This window comes from Cervus elaphus, chromosome 5, assembly GCF_910594005.1.
Source record: "Cervus elaphus chromosome 5, mCerEla1.1, whole genome shotgun sequence".
NCBI lineage: Eukaryota > Metazoa > Chordata > Mammalia > Artiodactyla > Cervidae > Cervus > Cervus elaphus.
The window spans coordinates 90479160-90495537 of NC_057819.1; the positions used below are offsets into that span (position 1 = coordinate 90479160).

At 54.5% G+C, this 16378-nt stretch overlaps 2 protein-coding genes across 4 annotated transcripts in view; one reads left to right on the forward strand and one right to left on the reverse strand.

The window, feature by feature from the left end:
• Positions 1-6820, forward strand: part of MYO1D (myosin ID) — a 357910-nt gene extending 351090 nt beyond the window's left edge. For both annotated transcript variants that reach the window (XM_043903065.1, XM_043903066.1), the window contains exon 22: positions 4715-6820. In XM_043903065.1, coding sequence (XP_043759000.1) covers positions 4715-4871 — 157 coding nt within the window. In that variant the 3' untranslated portion in view covers positions 4872-6820. The remainder of the gene's footprint in view (positions 1-4714) is intronic.
• Positions 6821-8006: 1186 nt separating this feature from the next.
• On the reverse strand, positions 8007-12775 carry CDK5R1 (cyclin dependent kinase 5 regulatory subunit 1). 2 transcript variants are annotated; one of them, XM_043903068.1, is made up of 2 exons: positions 12628-12775; positions 8007-11868 (listed from the first exon to the last, which is right to left on the reverse strand). In XM_043903068.1, exon 2 carries the CDS (start codon positions 11730-11732, stop codon positions 10809-10811), a length of 924 nt encoding a protein of 307 aa, XP_043759003.1. In that variant the 5' UTR covers positions 11733-11868; positions 12628-12775; the 3' UTR covers positions 8007-10808. The 2 variants fall into 2 exon arrangements, with proteins under 2 accessions (XP_043759003.1, XP_043759002.1); XM_043903067.1 differs by lacking the exon at positions 12628-12775 and adding an exon at positions 12180-12336.
• Between the last annotated feature and the right edge of the window lie 3603 nt (positions 12776-16378).

Sequence of the window (16378 nt, forward strand, 5' to 3'; positions counted from 1 at the left end):
GAGGAAACGGAAGCAAAGTAACTTGATCAAGGCCATTTGTCTGCAATGATGGCTTGGAACAGATGAAATGAGATGAAAGTCCCCGAATTCCACAGTTTGCTGAGCCATTAAATCCGGTAACAGAAGACGGGAGGAAAGCCCCTCCCCCTCACAGCCAGCAGCCTCCATCACAGCTGTCACCAGCAGCTATCAAATCTGCTCTTTTCTTTAAAAACTAAGGAGGGTGCGCTGGTTCCGTGAAGATTTCCAGTGTGGTGAAGCTCCAGCAGAAGGTGTCACTTGACACCTCCGGAGAATCGGCTCCCTTGTCTGCCCTTTTGGACCCTCCCGTGCTGGTCTGTCTTCAAGATAAGCACGAGAAACCCCTCGCTGGCCTTTAAACCATATTGGTTTGAACTTAAAATGCTGAGGGAAAAAACACGGTTTCAGGACAAGTTCTTACATTTCCTTTAGATCAACCCACTTGAAAAAAAAAAAATTGTGGTAAAATACCCCTAACTTAAAATTTACCATTAGTCACAATTAGTGCAGTCAATGTTGTACACCCATCACCACTGACTAGTTCCAGAATATTTTCATCAAAGGAAACACCCCAACTCCTCTAATATGTTTTCTGTCTCTATGAATTTGCTTATTCGGAACATTTCATATGAGTGGAATTATATAACATGTAGCTTTTTCTGTCTAGCTTAACAAGGTTCATCTATGTTGTAGCAGGCATCATTACTTCATTCTTTTTATGGCTAAATAATATTTCATTGGACCACATTTGTTTGTCCCTTCCTCAGTTGATAGATGTTTGGGTTATTTTTACCTTTAAATTATTAAAGCATGGCTAATTTACAATGTTGTGTTAGTTTTGAGTGTACAGCAGAGTGATTCAGTTATATGTGTATATATTATTTTTCAGATTATTTTCCATCATAGTTTATTATAAGATATTGAATATAGTTCTCTGTGCTTTATAGGAGGTCCTTGTTGTTTATTTACTTTATGTATAGCAGTGTGTATATATTAATCCCAGTCTTCTCATTTCTCTCTCCCCCTCCCCTCTGTCCCCTTTGGGAACCATAGGTTTGTTTTCTATGTCTGTATGTCAATTTCTGTTTTGTAAATAAGATTTTAAACTTTGTACCAAGTTTTGGATTCCATACATAAGTGATGTCATACATTTGTCTTTCTCTGACTTACTTCGCTTAGAATGATCATCTCTACATCCATCCATATTGCTGCAAGGGGCATTATTTCGTTCTTTTTATGGCTGAGTAACATTCCGTTGTGTGTATGTACCACATCTTATTTATCCATTCATCAGTCAGGGGAAATTCAGTTCGCTTCCATGTGAGCAGTGCTGCAGCGAACTGGGGTGCATGTATGTTTTTAAATTACGGTGTTTTCCAGATATATGTCCAGGAGTGGGATGACACTATAAAACTCCTAGAGGAAAACATAGGCAGAACACTCTTTGACCTAAATTGTAACAGTATCTTTTAGGATCTGTCTCCTAATGGAAATAAAAACAAAAATAAACAAATGGGACCTAATTAAACCTAAAAGCTTTTGCACAGCAAAGGAAACCATAGACAAAAAGAAAAGACAGCCTACAGAAAGGGAGAAAATATCTGCAAACAATGCTACTGAAAAGGGATTAATTTCAAAAACATACAAACAGCTCATAGAGCTTAATATCAAACAATAAACAACCCATCAAACATGGGCAGAAGACCTACATAGACATTTCTTCAAAGACATACAGATGGCCAAAAGGCACATGAAAAGATGTTTGATGTTGCTGATTTTTAGAGAAATATAAATCAAAACTATAATGAGGTATCACTTCACACAAGTCAGAATAGCCATCTTCAAAAAATCTACAAATATTAAATGCTGGAGAGGGGGTGGAGAAAAAGAAACCCTCCTACACTCTTGGTGGGATTATAAATTGGTATAGCCACTATAAAGGACAGTAGAGGTTCCTTTAAAAACTAGAGTCACCCTATGACCCTAAAATCCCACTCCTAGGCATATGTTAGGAGTTTTATAGTATCTGGTGTTACATTTAAGTCTTTAATTCATTTTGAGTTTATTTTTGTATATAGTGTTATGGTCTAATGTCATTCTTTTACTGTCCAGTTTTTCCAGCACCACTTATTGAAGAGACTATCTCTTCTCCATTATATTCTTACCTCCTTTGTAGTAGATTAATTGACCATAAGTGTGTGGGTTTATTTCTGGGCTTTCTCTTCTGATCTATATGTGTGTTTTTAGGCCAGTACCATGTTGTTTTGATGACTGTAGCTTTGTAGTATAGTCTGAAGTCAAGGAGGGTGATTCCTCTAGCTCCATTCTTCTCAAGATTGTTTTGGTTTTTCAGCGGCTTTTGTGTTTCCATGTGTTTTTTCAAAAAAAAATTTTTTTGAGTGCTCAGTTGGTCACTTGTGTCCAACTGTGCAACAACCCCATGGACTGTAGCCCACCAGGTTCCTCTGTCCATGGGACTTCCCAGGCAAGAATACTGGAGTCAGTTGCCATTCCCTCCTCCAGGGGATCTTCCCAACCCAGGGATTGAATGGACTCTTTACTGCTGAGCCACGGGGAGACCCAAGTTTTAAAAACTCTTGTTCTAGTTCTATGAAAAATGCCACTGGTAATCTGATTGGGATTGCAGTGAGTGTGTAGATTGCTTTGGGCAGTGTGGTCATTCTCCTCTAACTGCTGTGGCTAGGACTTTCGAAACCATGTTGAGTAAGTGTCCAGAGTGGGCACTCTTGTCTTGTTCTTGATCGTAGAGAATATGCTCTCAGCTCTTCACCGCTGAGTATGATGTGAGTTCTGGGTTTGCCATATACATGGCCTTTATTATATAGAAGTGTGTTCTCTCTGTGCCCACTATCTGAAGAGGTTCTTTATTATCATAAATGGATGAAATGTATCCAAAGCTTATTCTGCATTACTGTAAATAATGCTGCTCTAAACATTCCTATATCAGTTTTTGTTTGAACACCTGTTTTCACTTCTTTTGCGTATATATCCAGAAGTGGGTCGTGTGGTAATTCTCTTCGCTTCCTCTACAAGTCAGACTCAGTCCACGTTACCTTACTCTGTTGTCTGTTTGATGGCAGTGTGGATGGCATCAGCCTGGAGTTGCTTAGCTCCCTAGCTCTTCAGACCAAAAAGCCGGTTCTTCTTCCTGCCCTCAACACATGTAACTACTCAACCCCCTCTCTTCTGCCCAAACCCCACAGCAGCCTTACAAAGATAGGCAGGAACTCAGGGCACCTCCAACTGCAAGCAGGGCTGCAGCGCTGGGGCTCTGCTCGGTCTGGAGGGTCCAAGCGCCCCTCACCAAGACCACAGGCTCAGCAACCTGGCTCCCACAGGAATGAAGAGGTGCCCGAGTCACTGCCCCCAACGGGCTCTGCTATTTTTATGCCCAAGCCTGGTTAAAAATAGCCATCTAAGCCAAGGTTTTAGCTGAAGCAGACGAGACATTAAGCAGCAGATACCTAATGCCCATGAGAGATAACAATGGGTCTCTTCCTGTGTCCACTTTCTGCTTCAACAACACGTTGAACAAGAAAGCTGGTAAACAGCCATGTGGAAAGCCCCTAAGAACACGGCCACGGCTGCCCACTCAGTGCTCCGGCAAAGGCCAGCCTGGTGTTCCGGGCACTCAGAGGCTGAGAGCGCCACTGCCCGAGGGTGTTCTTCCTCCAGAGTAAGGGTCTGAGTGATGGTGTCACCCAAGCCCAGCAGGGCCTGGAAAGCGCCTCCCTCTCCCCTGGGCCAGGCTGGGCGGACGTGCAGTTGTGCCAGCCTTGGCCTGGCTTCCCATCCAGGTGGACCCTTGGCATCCCCTGCCAAGAGCAGCCACCGCCCAGGGAACCCAACCTGACCATACCCAAGAGCGCCCCGGGGGAATCGAAGGCAGGCCAGCGCGTCCAGACCTCCCGGCGCTGAGGAAGCCAGCGAGGCTCGAGGCGCAGGGTGAGACTGTGCTGGCCGCCAGGTCTCCCAGCTCTTATGTAAGCGGCTTCTGAAGTGCAGTCAATGCGTCTCAAGGCGCCGGAGGATGGGTGCTGCTTCTACCTAAAAGGTGCGCCGCCTCCCCACCCGGCACCCCGCTGAGCCAGGAGAGCCACGTGGCCCCCGGGCTGGGGAGCACACACGAGCTGCCCGCCATGTGGGTAGAAGTGCCGCTCACCCTCCTGCCACATTGTCAGCCACAGAGCCGCCCCATGTGGGAGCAGCACCCCCCACCCAGGGCCGCTGGCATCAGGCTGGTTCTCACAGCCGGACCCACGACAGGCAGGGCCGAGCCAGGACTCACGGAAGGCATTTCTCTTGTTGGGGACCATGGGTAGGGAAGAGCCTCCATTTACCCCTGGGGCTCTCTCTTGCCATCAGAACTGATGATCACATCAGAGCCCCTTGCCGCGACATCCCCCAGCTGACATCTAAAGCCCAGGCCCTGGTCCCTGGCCTCAGGCCCGAGGGTGGTGGCCGCGGCTCCATGCTGTGTCCTGCCGCGCGTGTGGGTTCTCGGGAGCTGGGCCCTGGCTCCCCTCTGACTTTGGTTTGGGCGTATAGCCAAGCGCCATCTCTCCCATCCTCCCCCTCTCTGCGCCCAGCCTGGGGGGCACCTGTGTGGCCCGGGAGACTCCCCCGGCCCCGGCCGCCTGCTGACTGCCTGTCTTCTTCTCGGTTCTTCCAGCGAGAAGCGCCATCTGCAAGTCAACGTCACCAACCCGGTCCAGTGCAGCCTGCACGGGAAGAAGTGCACAGTCTCCGTGGAGACACGGCTCAACCAGCCGCAGCCTGACTTCACCAAGAATCGCTCGGGCTTCATCCTCAGTGTGCCCGGCAACTGAGGCGCAGGGAGACGAGGGCTGCCCGCCCAGCCGCCACTAGACACCCGCTCGTCAGGGTCCAGGCTGGGAGGGAGCCCCCTGCCTCCCCTCCAGCTCCTCCCGAGGGCCAGCCCGGCTTCTGCCTTTGATCTCTGCCTTCCTCTGTCCCGACTGTCCATGGCCCCCTCAACAAATCAAAGACCCTGTGTCCAGCCCAGCCTGCAGCAGCCCCTCCAAAACAGCTCCCCTCTGGTCAGCAAGGGCCACCCCCATGCCAGGTCAGATCGGCCTGCCTGGCCCTGCCAGGGGAGGGCTGGGGGAGCCTGGATGTCGTTTCCAACCAAAGCCAAGCCCCTGGAGTTGGGGGCGGCTGTGGGGAGGTAGCCCGGCCCTCTCTCTGGGGCCAGCTGCCCCTTCCTCCCCAAGGTGATGGCAACCCCACGCCCTGGTTCAGGGAGCTTCTCAGAGCTCCCCGTGGACCCCATCTCCCCAGCAGCCCGCCAAGACCACCAGGTGAGCAGGTTCACCTGGAGAACCAGCCCCTCTGCCCAGGAGCCCCTGGCCAAAGGAACCATCCCGCCCAGCGGGCAGTCTGTCCCGCTCGGAGCCGGCCCCAGCCCCTTGACCCTCTGCCCAGAGAACATGGCTCGGGGAATGCTACAGGAATCATCTTACTTATCCATGCAGCCCAGGCCGTGATGGTCTTACACTTATTTCTGCAGTTAGGAGCAGGGTTACTAACCAGATACCACGTCCGCTGTACCCACACTGGTGTCAGGAACACTAATAAAATGGAATAAAAGGGGAGCACTCGGGGGTCTAGAAGTTTTCCCCCTCCAACGCCTCTGCCTCACACTCACATGGAGAACCAGGCCAGGGGCGGGAGGGTCGGGGCCCACAGGAACTTGGGGAATGGGAGCAATAGGAAAGAGAGCGGGGTCCTGGCACTGCGGGCCAGGCCAGGATGCCCACCCAGGCTAGGAGAGTGGTCACCCTGCCAGTCCCTGCCCTGCAGAGGGTACGTGTGTTCCAGACGCCCTGGGACCATGCCGCACTCCCCTGGGCAGCCCCGGGCCTCCCAGCCTGGAACCTTCAAGAGTCAAGACCCAGGCACCCCATGTGGTTAAGGGGGCGCTAAGAATGAGCCCACGCCCCAGGTGGAGCCAGGCAGGGTGTCGAAAAGAACACTGTTTCACCGCTGGGGCTCCTCCCCGACCCCCTCCACGCTCCTCCCCCTGTCCCCCTCCATGCTCCTCCCACCCCACACCCCAGCCCCGCCTGGCACACCCAGGGCCCACCGCCGCCCCCAGGATGCCGAGCACATGCACACCCCATACCATCCACAGCACAAGAGCCCTGCTGCCATCCAGGTCTCTGAAACCCACTCTCATCCTCCAAGCCTGGTCAGCTGCCCGCACAGGGCCCCATTCAGCAACACCCACAGCTTTGCCAACTGCCTTGACACTGTCGGTCCTCCCTAACTGGAACATCGCCTCTCCTTTCCACTTACTGCCCCAAACTTGTTGCTTTACTAGATACATGCAAATGTTATGTTTTAGACACACCAAAACAGAATATGCCAAACGAGTGCCTTTCGGAGGCTGGAGAGGAAGGGGGAGCCCGGAGTCCCACCTCCCACTGTTGGGTGTGGCCTCTGGCCCTTGAGCTCAGCGCCTCCCGGCTGAGGGCCGATGCGCCAGCACCGTCCACAAGCACTTTTTCATGATGTCCTGCAAGAAGTCAGTGTGTACAGCCACTGAAGGAAAGAATTTCAGGTGTGATCACGGCGCCGAAGGCAAAGCAGGGGGGACACAGTGATTGTATGCAATGAAGTGTTTTCTCGTGATTTTGTTAAGTGTGGTTTTATGGTTTGGTGCGTATATTCCTATTTTCCATTAAATTAACTTTATTTCTAAAGCATATTTTGATTTATCATCAAGAGCAATAAAGCATTAAATCTTACTCTTAAAGGTATTCTGCTTATTGAGTTGAAAACTATCTAAAATGGTGAAATTTGGGCATGTAGAAAGTCAATTGTTATCCTGGAGGCTGAAAGGAGCATTAAGCACAAGGTAAAAATGGATGATAGTTGGCCTGGGGCTTTTGATGAAAAATATTAAATAGTGAGAAGACAGCTGTGGGGAGGAGCCAGGAGGGGGCGGAGGGGTGGTGGTAAATCCACACTTTTCTTCCACTATGTTGAGGCCTGTGCACTGAAAGCGCATTGCTTTCACCTTTACTGAAATCGAAGCGCGCAGAGAATAAAGGCAAGGCTCGGATCCCCAGGGCTGCAGCTCAGGGAGAGGCCCGAGTGCACCCTGGCTGGCTGGCTGGTCAGCCCCTCCCCGAACCCGCTGGCTGGGATGGGTGAGCTGCCAGCAAGCAAGGCCCTGCAGGGAGATGGGGCCACCCCAGCACCCCAGGGTGCTGCAGCCAGAGGACGCTCCCAACCCCCGGTCACTGGCCGGAGCACGCAACGACGGCTTCTGACTCAGAAGACAAGACGATCGCAAGGCTGCCAGCTTCAAAGGCACAACCTGCACAGGTGCCCCCCAAGGCCCAGGGCAGCTCCAGCCCGCCAGGCGCCGAGCCCGGGGAGGACTGAGACCAACACACCAGGTCTCCAAGGCTCAGGCTGGTGGCAAGAGGGAGCACAGACCGATGGCAATACAACCGGTAGGGGGCCCCAGCCTTGCCACAGTTAGGGGCTGGGGAGGCTGCTTATCTGGGAGCTGGAGTTTGCTCCTTTGGAAACCTGCGCAGAGCTAGGCTGGCGGCGCTGAACCACACGGACCCAGCCGGCTCCTGCTGGCCTCGGGACCTCCGGGCAGTGGGCTACAGGCAGAGCCTGGCCCCGCACACCCGGGGGCCCAGCCCTCACCAGGCCATGCCTGGGCCTGACTCTCCCTGGTCGGAGGTCCTGGGCCTTGGGAGACCAACTCCTGCCCTGGCCACGCCAAGAAACCCAAGCTGACTTCACCTGGGCTTCTTTCTTAATCACCTTAACCGTGAACACAATTGTTAAGCCTTCTCCCCTAACCCTGCCCTCCTCCCCTCCCCCACACCGCAATCCAATTATGTTCTGAGCACAGGAATCCTTTATAAAAATGATCGAGCCCCCAACCTGCTCTTGAAGGATGTGCCCACACAAAATGGTCTGTGTAATGGATGGTCAGTGCATTTTATTTAATCAGCACAGTACAAAAATAAATAAAAATAAGGGGAGGGGAATTAAATTACAGCCAAACTGAGCTTCATGACCTTGTCAGATTATAAACCACACATACTTACAAACACGCTACGCATACATACAAAAATGAGACAAATATAAATTAATATTAACAATACCCACAGTTTGGTCAAAGAATAGCTACAGAAGAAATTGCACTAAAAAACCAACATACATCGCACGTGTGTAATTAGCAGTTTCAAATATACAGCTAAGAATAGTTCCAAGTGGAAAAAAAAAAATGGCACATTTCCTTTTCATTGCAAGTTTAACAACTGCTAGAACAAAACTAAGTTCTAATAACTGCATGGAAAGAATATATCAACCCTTCAGGTTTTACAAGAAAAAAGAGAAAAACCAAATCCTGAACTATTATTCCTGTGACTTGTTCTGTGCACGGGTGTAATTTTCACAGCCATCTGTTCTAAGATTATTTTTCTTAAGACACAAAATGCTCCTGGTTTGCATGCACAATATCACTGTAAAAGCAACAATTAAAGAATAAAGGGTGGGGTTTTTTTTGTAGGTTAGTTTTTTCCTTTTTTTTTTTTAATTGTTCTAAAAGTAGTCTTCATAGCAGCATGTCAAATGGGTTCATTGCTTGCACACTCAAGTATATCAGTTTCTTTACACAATGCTGATGACCAGTGCAGAGGAGGAGACCTCGCCAGGCTTCACATGGATGGAACTAGAGAGTTCTTTCTTTAGTCCCCAACCATTCCTGAAATTTGCACCGCCTCCATAAATTAAAAAAATAAATATGGAGAGAGAGAGAGAAGGAAACACACAAAACTGGAATCCCGCGGGTGCGCCTTCCCGTAGTTTCAGGCCCGGCAAGGCCCACGAAGGAGCAACTCCAGACCCCGGGTCCCGGCTCTTCACACTTAGCCCCCCGACACCACCCTCCCCCCCCACCCTCGCGTGCCGCCGGGGCCCCGACGCCCCCACCGGCCGCCTACCTCAGGTCACACACGGCAGCAGGATCTACACAGACAGGCTGTGTGACAACTCCCGCGGAGAAGAGGCGCTGCACGCGAGGTCCCCGCCGGCAGCCGCGGGTTCCTTCCAGCCCTGCGGCAGGTAAATCTGGCCGGCGGTGCTGGGAGCAGCTCAGCGTGAGCCTCGGGGCGCAGTCGAGGCCCATGCTCCCAGCTTGGGGCAGGCCCTCGTTCTCGCGAGCACCACGGGGCCCGCAGGCTCGACGCCGGGCCTATTAAATAGGGACCTCAGTTTCACAGCTTTCTCTTTTTTATGTGAATTTCAGTAGTGCTTGTGCTGAAATGGCAGCCACCTGGAAGCTAATCCTATGTAAAACGGCCCCCTGCCTCCCCCACCCCCAGCCTCCCCTTCCAGCCCCTCTTGGGGGGTTGAGACTGGAAGAGAGAATTCTCTGTGGGCCTTCACATCAGTCTTTGTTCCCCAAAGCCAGAGGGATCACAGGCGGCTAGCTCCCTTCTCTGGGTTCTCTCCCAAGCCCCCAGCCACCGATCTGGGAGAATCAGAAAGAAAATTAAGTGACACATCATGGGTTTTTACAGCCACTGGGGTTGAAGGTGGAGACCCAAACAAGCAGCTGCAAATGATCAGTGGGAGAATCAGCAGGCAGTCAGGAGTTCAGCTCCCGGCTCGTAATTGTCTCCAAGATCCAGCTGTCTCACTGGGCCTTTCGGGACAAGGCTTCGTCTTCAGGAGAGACTCAACTGTTTGGAAACAGCTTTAAATCAACAGGGGGTGAGGGGAGGGGTGCATCTTACCACATCACCCTGATCCCTGACATCACCCCCGCCCCAACCCCTGCAGCTCCGCAGGGCAAATGTCATGGGCATCGGCAGGAGCCTGAGCCCTTAGGTGGGCACCGGCTCAGTCCCAGGCATGGCAGCCCCACCTGCCCGGGAGGCAGGCTGTTGACAATGGGCACCTGCAGCTGCCCTGGCCTTCGCCACGGGATGACTAAGCTGCATGATTCAAATGAAAAATTCACCCAAGAAAGGAGTTGTCCCTGGCATCACCCCACCCCTTGGGAGCCGGGACCCAAAATGAACGAACTTAGTGAGTCAAACCAGCTCATTAACCAACACTACCAACAGGGGTGGGGGACGAAGGAGGGGAGGTTTGGAGGAGGGGGTGTGGGGGCGGTTCCATGTCTCCACAAAGGAAAGCCCTTCTCCCTAAAAAGAAAAAAGAGCAAACCAGGGTCGTGCATGGCCAAATTAAGAGGACATGATCTTCGCACCAGGCCGGCTTCCCCTCGATTGAAGAGGCTGTCCCAGGGCCACGGGCGTTTGGCCTCCTAAGCCCACGTGCGGCGCAGTCCAGGTGGCCGGCTCCAGGAGCCTCTGGGAGATCAGACGACCCAAAACAGGAGCCAGTAAATGGCCTCCAACCAAAAACTCCCGTTCCTCCCTGGGCTGCCTGGCTGTGGGCCGCCTTCCCTGCCTTGGTCCAGCAAGGGCGCAGGCGGCAGAGGCCGGTCAGTCCTTTCAATTCCCCAGAGTGAGAGGTCAGGGGCTGGAGTGGCTCTGAATACATCTTCTGAATGTTGTACAAGGTTCGGGAGTTCAGAAGCGCCCAGAGTTCTTGGCAGGGCGGAGGAAAACCCCAAGGAGGGGAGGTGGGAAGGGAGAGGCCCTTGGTGGCTTTGCTAGACACATACTGTACACAAAATCTGATTTAAGAATAAATTTTTAAAAATGAATTGAATCCTTGAGCCATGATGCAGGCTAGCGGGCTCACCGGTCCAGCCCGAGGAGGAGCCGCTTCTTGTCCTCCTGGCCGCTCTCGTTCTTCAGGTCGGAGAACACCTGCGTGAAGTAGTGGGGGTCAGCGTTGATCTGCAGCATCTTGGAGCTCATGAGGTTGATGACGGAGAGGCAGCGGTCCCAAAAGGCCTCCTTGCAGCTCTCCACCAGGAAGGGCTTGAGCGGATAGGAGATCTCGTTGCCCATGTAGGAGTAGGAGAGGTACAGGCAGGTCAGCAGGACCGCCTGGAGCTCGTGGTCGGAACCCACCTCGGAGGAGATGACATCCCGGCAGAGCATGTAGAGGAAGACCACGTTGGCCGGCGTGATGAAGCCCTGGTCCTGCCAGCCCTGCAGCAGCAGCGAGCGGTCCACGCTGCGCAGCCAGAGCACAGGGTCCGTGGGGGACAGGTGCTTCAGGCGGTAGCACCGGCGACAGAGAAACTCGCCCAGGCAGCGCAGCAGCTCGCTGGTGGACGCCTGGACGATGACCCGTTTGGGCGTCCCTGCGGAGCTGACGGCAGGGTGCGGGGCCTTCTTGACGGACGAGGAGACCCCGGTCTGCGAACCCGAGAGCTGGCTGGCAGGGGGGGCGGGCGGCTGGGCCGGCGGGGGCTGGGCGAACGTGGACAGGTTGGCGCACGACAGCGACTTCTTCAGGTTCTCATTGTTGAGGTGCGTGATGTTGTTCTGGTAGCTGCTGTTGGGCTGCACCTTCTTGGAGTTCTTCTTCTTGGCCGACACGGCCACGATCCTCTTCCACGGCAGCACGGAGATGATGGAGTGCCGCTTCAGGTTCTTGTCCTTGGCGTTCTTGCTGTTCTGCACGGCCGTGTAGTGGCCCACCGTGGCCGCGCCATCCTCAAACAGCGTGGCCTTCCGGTAGCTGGGGGACAGGGACAGCACCGTGCCCATGGTGCCTCTGCGCGCCGGGCGGGGACCCGCGCCCCTGCGCGCCCAGCCTGCCGGCTGGAGGGAAGAAGCTCACCGAGCCCGCGGCGGCCAGAGGGAGGCGGGGGCGCTCCCGAGGTCGCGTGCCGCCCCTCCGGATCTGTGGGGGGAAAACAAGATGGTTCTCAGCATCAGGCGGGGCTCGCGCCGCGCTCCTCCGCCCCGGCCTCGGCGGCCCCGGTCCCGGCCCCGCGCCCGGGGCCTTCCCCGGTTGACACGGCCCCGCCCGCGTCCCCGCGCCGCAACCCCGGCCTCTCCACTGCGGCACCGGCACCCGCTCCCGCCGCGGTCCGGATGGCAGCGCGGGGGCCCGGGCGCCGGCGGAGGCGGCCGGGAACCCCGCCTAGACACGGCGCGCGGCCGCGGCCCCGGCCCCCCGGGGGCAGCGGGCGGCCCGAGGGGCAGGCTTACCGAGCAGGTGGCTCCGGCGCTCCGCACCTTCCGCAATGCGCGCCGCGGCTCAGCGCCGCGGTCCCGGGGCTCGGCGGGGCTCGCGCGCGGCGGCGGCGGCGGCGGCTCGGGAGCTTCTGTCCAAGGTTCTGCAGGCGCCGCGGCCCCGCCCCCCGCTCGGCCGCCTTCGCCGCCGCCGCCGCCGCCGCCGCGCCCGCGCCCGCCCCGGCGCGCACCTCAGCGGCCTCCCTCTCGGGCGCGCGCGCGCGGCCCACGCGCCGGCCGGGCCTGGTCTCACCCGGGAGCCGGGGCCGCCGCCGTGCTCACCACGAGCGGCGCGCGGTGCGGGCAGCGACGCGGCCGCGAGCCCCGGGCGCCTCCCTACTAGCCGCGCCCCATCCAGGACCCGGACTCAGGCGGCACCTCCAGCCCCGCCCCGCGGGGCCGCCCCCCTCCCCGCACTGCTCACCGCCCGCTCGGCGCTGCCGCGCCAGCAGCAGCCCGGCCGCGTGAGACTCGCGAGCGCACCGCGCAGCTGAGCTCCGGCGGGTGGGGAGCGCTGGGCCGAGAGGGCCGGGGCGGGGCCGGGGAGCGACCCCGCCCGCCGCCCCGCCCAGACACGTGCTGCCTTTGTTCCCGCCGCGGCGTCCGCAGCTGCGGGCGGTGGGGGCACCCTTGGCCGCATCCGCGCCCCGGGCCGCCTGAGAAACAGTCCACCGAGGCGGGGACCGGAGCAGCCTCCTTCCATTTAACGCCTGAGACCCCGGGGACCGAAGCTAGGGCGCTCAGGGAGCAAAGGCGGGGAGGGGGGAGGCCCCGGTGCCACGCGCATCCGGCGGGGACTGTCCCATGACTTCAGAGTGCTTTTCCCTCCGGGACCTCCGTTGTCCCGTCCCGGGTCAATGCCCACCGCCCAGGTAAGTCTCAGAAATACAGGCCAGAGGCGTAGGCTGCTCTGGGCCGTCCCACGGAGCGACTCGCCTTCCCCCCGACCTGGACAGGACCCTGAGGCTCTGAGCCCATTCGTATTCAGCCCATCCTGAATGTGACCTCAGAATTTCCCCTGGCCCTCTTTATCTGTTATAGTACAACTGAAGTACCTGCTTCAACCAGCCTCTGATCTGCCGACTTAAATATTTTTCATGCTAAGCGGGTATAATTTGAAGACTCGGTGCTCCTAAAATTATTGAATTCTGAGTCAAATTCTGGTTCTGATAACTTTTCTTTTCACAAAGAATAAGAATCCTTCACAAAGGCTCTTCTTCACTTATTCTTTTAGTTTGGTTCTGGAGATTGACTCAGATTTGACTACTAACCTGGGAAAGGAGACACTTAAACCATATCCTAATTCCAATTACCACTTCTTAACCTAAGGAGGAAGTAGCAGTCCTGAGAATACCCCATCCCCTGATGCCCAGACCACCCCAACAACCTGTGTCAGCTCTGCCTATGCCCTGAGCAGTACTAAAATCTGGTGTCACTCACAATGCTACATCATCAGAAAGTACTAGAATTTGCTAAAGTACTACCCAGAGGTTTCTCTGTCGGTAATGGCCTGGGTGGCCATACAGTGGGAATGCAATGCTCGGGACTCCGGCTACTTCCTGTGGCGCTCGTTAGAAACATCCACAGCAGCTGTGGTTTTAACTTAGAAGGTAAAGGTCAGCCCTTAGCTTGGTGTGCCCCTCACTCTGAACATTCCTCAAGTAAGGTATAGCCCCTACCTGCTTTTCAAATGGAGCTGTGCTCTATAGAAGGAGCTCTGAGCATCAGTCTCCTCTGAGTCCCTGGTCCGATGACTCTTCCTCAGGCAAAGCTGGACCCCAGCCTTTTTTCATTCTGCCCCTAGTGGAGGCCCTGCTCCTGACTTGGCCCATGACCACATTGCTTTTCCTGTGTCCCTTTCAGATTATGGATGGTTAAGCAGGAAATGCATGCTTTCCACTTCCCCAAATATGCTTAGATTTCTAAGCCTATAATCCACCCCTTAGAACTATCTGGACCCATCCTGCTACCTGTACCTGCAGATTTCAATTCTAACTATTCCAGTTCATGGTGGGCAGTTCCACTTCACTCCATCCCATTTCCCAAACCATGATGGAAGCTCGCGCTGGCCTGGGCCTTTTCCAGCCTGGCTGCTCTCAGGTCCACTCTTGCCTTCGCCCAGTCAGCCCTCACCTACTACCTTCAAAAAGAGCTCTTGGCAGAACTATCCCAACCTCCTCACGCTTGTCAGAGGTGAAAGTCATGTGTGCAACAGGGCATGAATGGGATGGCGCTGCCAGCACACTGGCTGTGACCAAAGAACCCAGAGCACTGTCCACCCGTCATGCCCGCTGTGTTCTGAGACACCACGCCACTCTGCTCACCCAGCCCACCACCACCCTCCTCAAGCTCCCATCACTGCTCCAAATGCAAAGAAAGGGAAGAGCAACCATCTGCCCAAAACGGCAGAATCAAGGACCCAGGAGGCAGACCCAGATGAATGATGCACAGCTGTTTTCTTCCCGCTCTTCACCAGAGAACTGCAGGGAAGCTCTCCAGATCCCACCCCCATCCATCAGCCTCTTTATCCTATAGTCTGTCTCTAGCTGCCGGAAAGGCCAGCCCGCTTGGTACATGCGCTGCTGAGCTAGGATTTCCTGGAGCGTTCCCATGCTCTGCATGCCCCCTTCCCAAGGAAGGGAAGTCAACGCCCCAGTCGGCCAGCCCCCGAAAGGGTTCCGAATAAAGCCGGGCTGAGCCCTGGCTCCTGAGGAAGTCGTGCTTTGTTCTCTCAGGCATCACAGAGCAGCATCTAGTGGCCCTTCTGGGCAGCACAGATTACATAACTCTAGCCTGCAGCAGGGTTTCGGAGCCAAGGGCCTCAGCCGCCACTCCCAACGCCATCAATATCTCATTAACACACAAGGAAGCCCTGGCACCATGAAGCCTAGTGCCAGAAAGGGCCCCTAAGTGAGGGAGCCAGGCCCAGGCTAGCCCATGGGCCACCCCACACTCAGCTGCGCCTGGATGCAGCTTATCGAGGCCTGGGAAAGGAAGCAGTCCTGCAAGGTCTAGGGCAGCACTGTCTGAAAAACAGTAGTAGTAATGTGAGCCACAAACACAAGCCACAGAGTTAATTCAGTATTTTCTAGCAGCCACATTTAAAAAGTGAAAGGAACAGGTGAATTTTAGTAGTATATTTTATGTAACCTAATCAATGCTCAAAATATTGCAACATATGTGAAAAGGAAGTTGAGCAATGAATTTTTCATTCTTTTTTCACCTTCTTCAAAGTATTCACGTTTGTTTACTTTTGCAAGACACCCCAGTTTGAACGAGCCACATTTCCAAGGGCTGACCAGCCGCACGGGACCGGCAGCCACACCCTGGGCAGCACAGGTCTAGAGAAGTCAGCAGACATGCTGAGGGAGCAGAGGACAGGCTCTGAGCTCCTGGACTGCCCACCCCTGGCTCTGGGCCTGGGTCCTTGGGGAGAGTTTTAAAGCCCTTTATTGAAGCACAACTCCTCCTCAAGTACAACTATACACAGAGACACCATATTGAAACATGACAGAGAGTGGCTCGGGCTGGAGTTGGCAGCTAGAGCCCACCCCTTCCTCCCAGTGGCCCCAGAGAGTCTGAGGAGCAGGATGAAAATCAATGCTTTTGAACAAGATCCAAAAAAACTAAAACTAAACCACAACTGAATGCCAGGATTCTCCAGGCACCTGCCCTTCTGTTACCTGCATGTACCCCTCCCGCCGCAATTACCCGCGGAGGAAGCACCATGCTTGCTGTGCAGGTGAGGAAACAGAGGATGTTACAACCCAAACCCCATGTCCTCACTGGACCACGAGGCCTTGAAAAAACAGATAACTGAGCCCCCATCCCCATTTCAGACCTCACAGACCAGCATTCTCACCCAAAGGCCGCCACTTCACCCTGGCTCTAAAGGTCTCCCATGAAGCACATTTGAGACAGCAGAGCTCTGTCCAGTCTCGAGGGCTACATTGACCTGTCTGGACTTGATCAGAAGCCCTCCAGCACTCAAGAAAGGACACTTTTTGAAAAAAAAAATTGTTTTTATTGGAACTCATCTGAACATCAGATATACCTGGTGTTGGTTAGCAAGAACCGTTTGTACATTTGATATTGATGGTGCCAAAACCAAAACAGTGACTGGACATGATGGGGAAAGATGGTGAGAACAAAAACCTGATTTTGGAGAGGAAAAT

Bases quoted from the DNA above. Each gene is read 5' to 3' on its own strand.
- CDK5R1 (XM_043903068.1), bottom strand. From the start codon at position 11,732: ATGGGCACGGTGCTGTCCCTGTCCCCCAGCTACCGGAAGGCCACGCTG.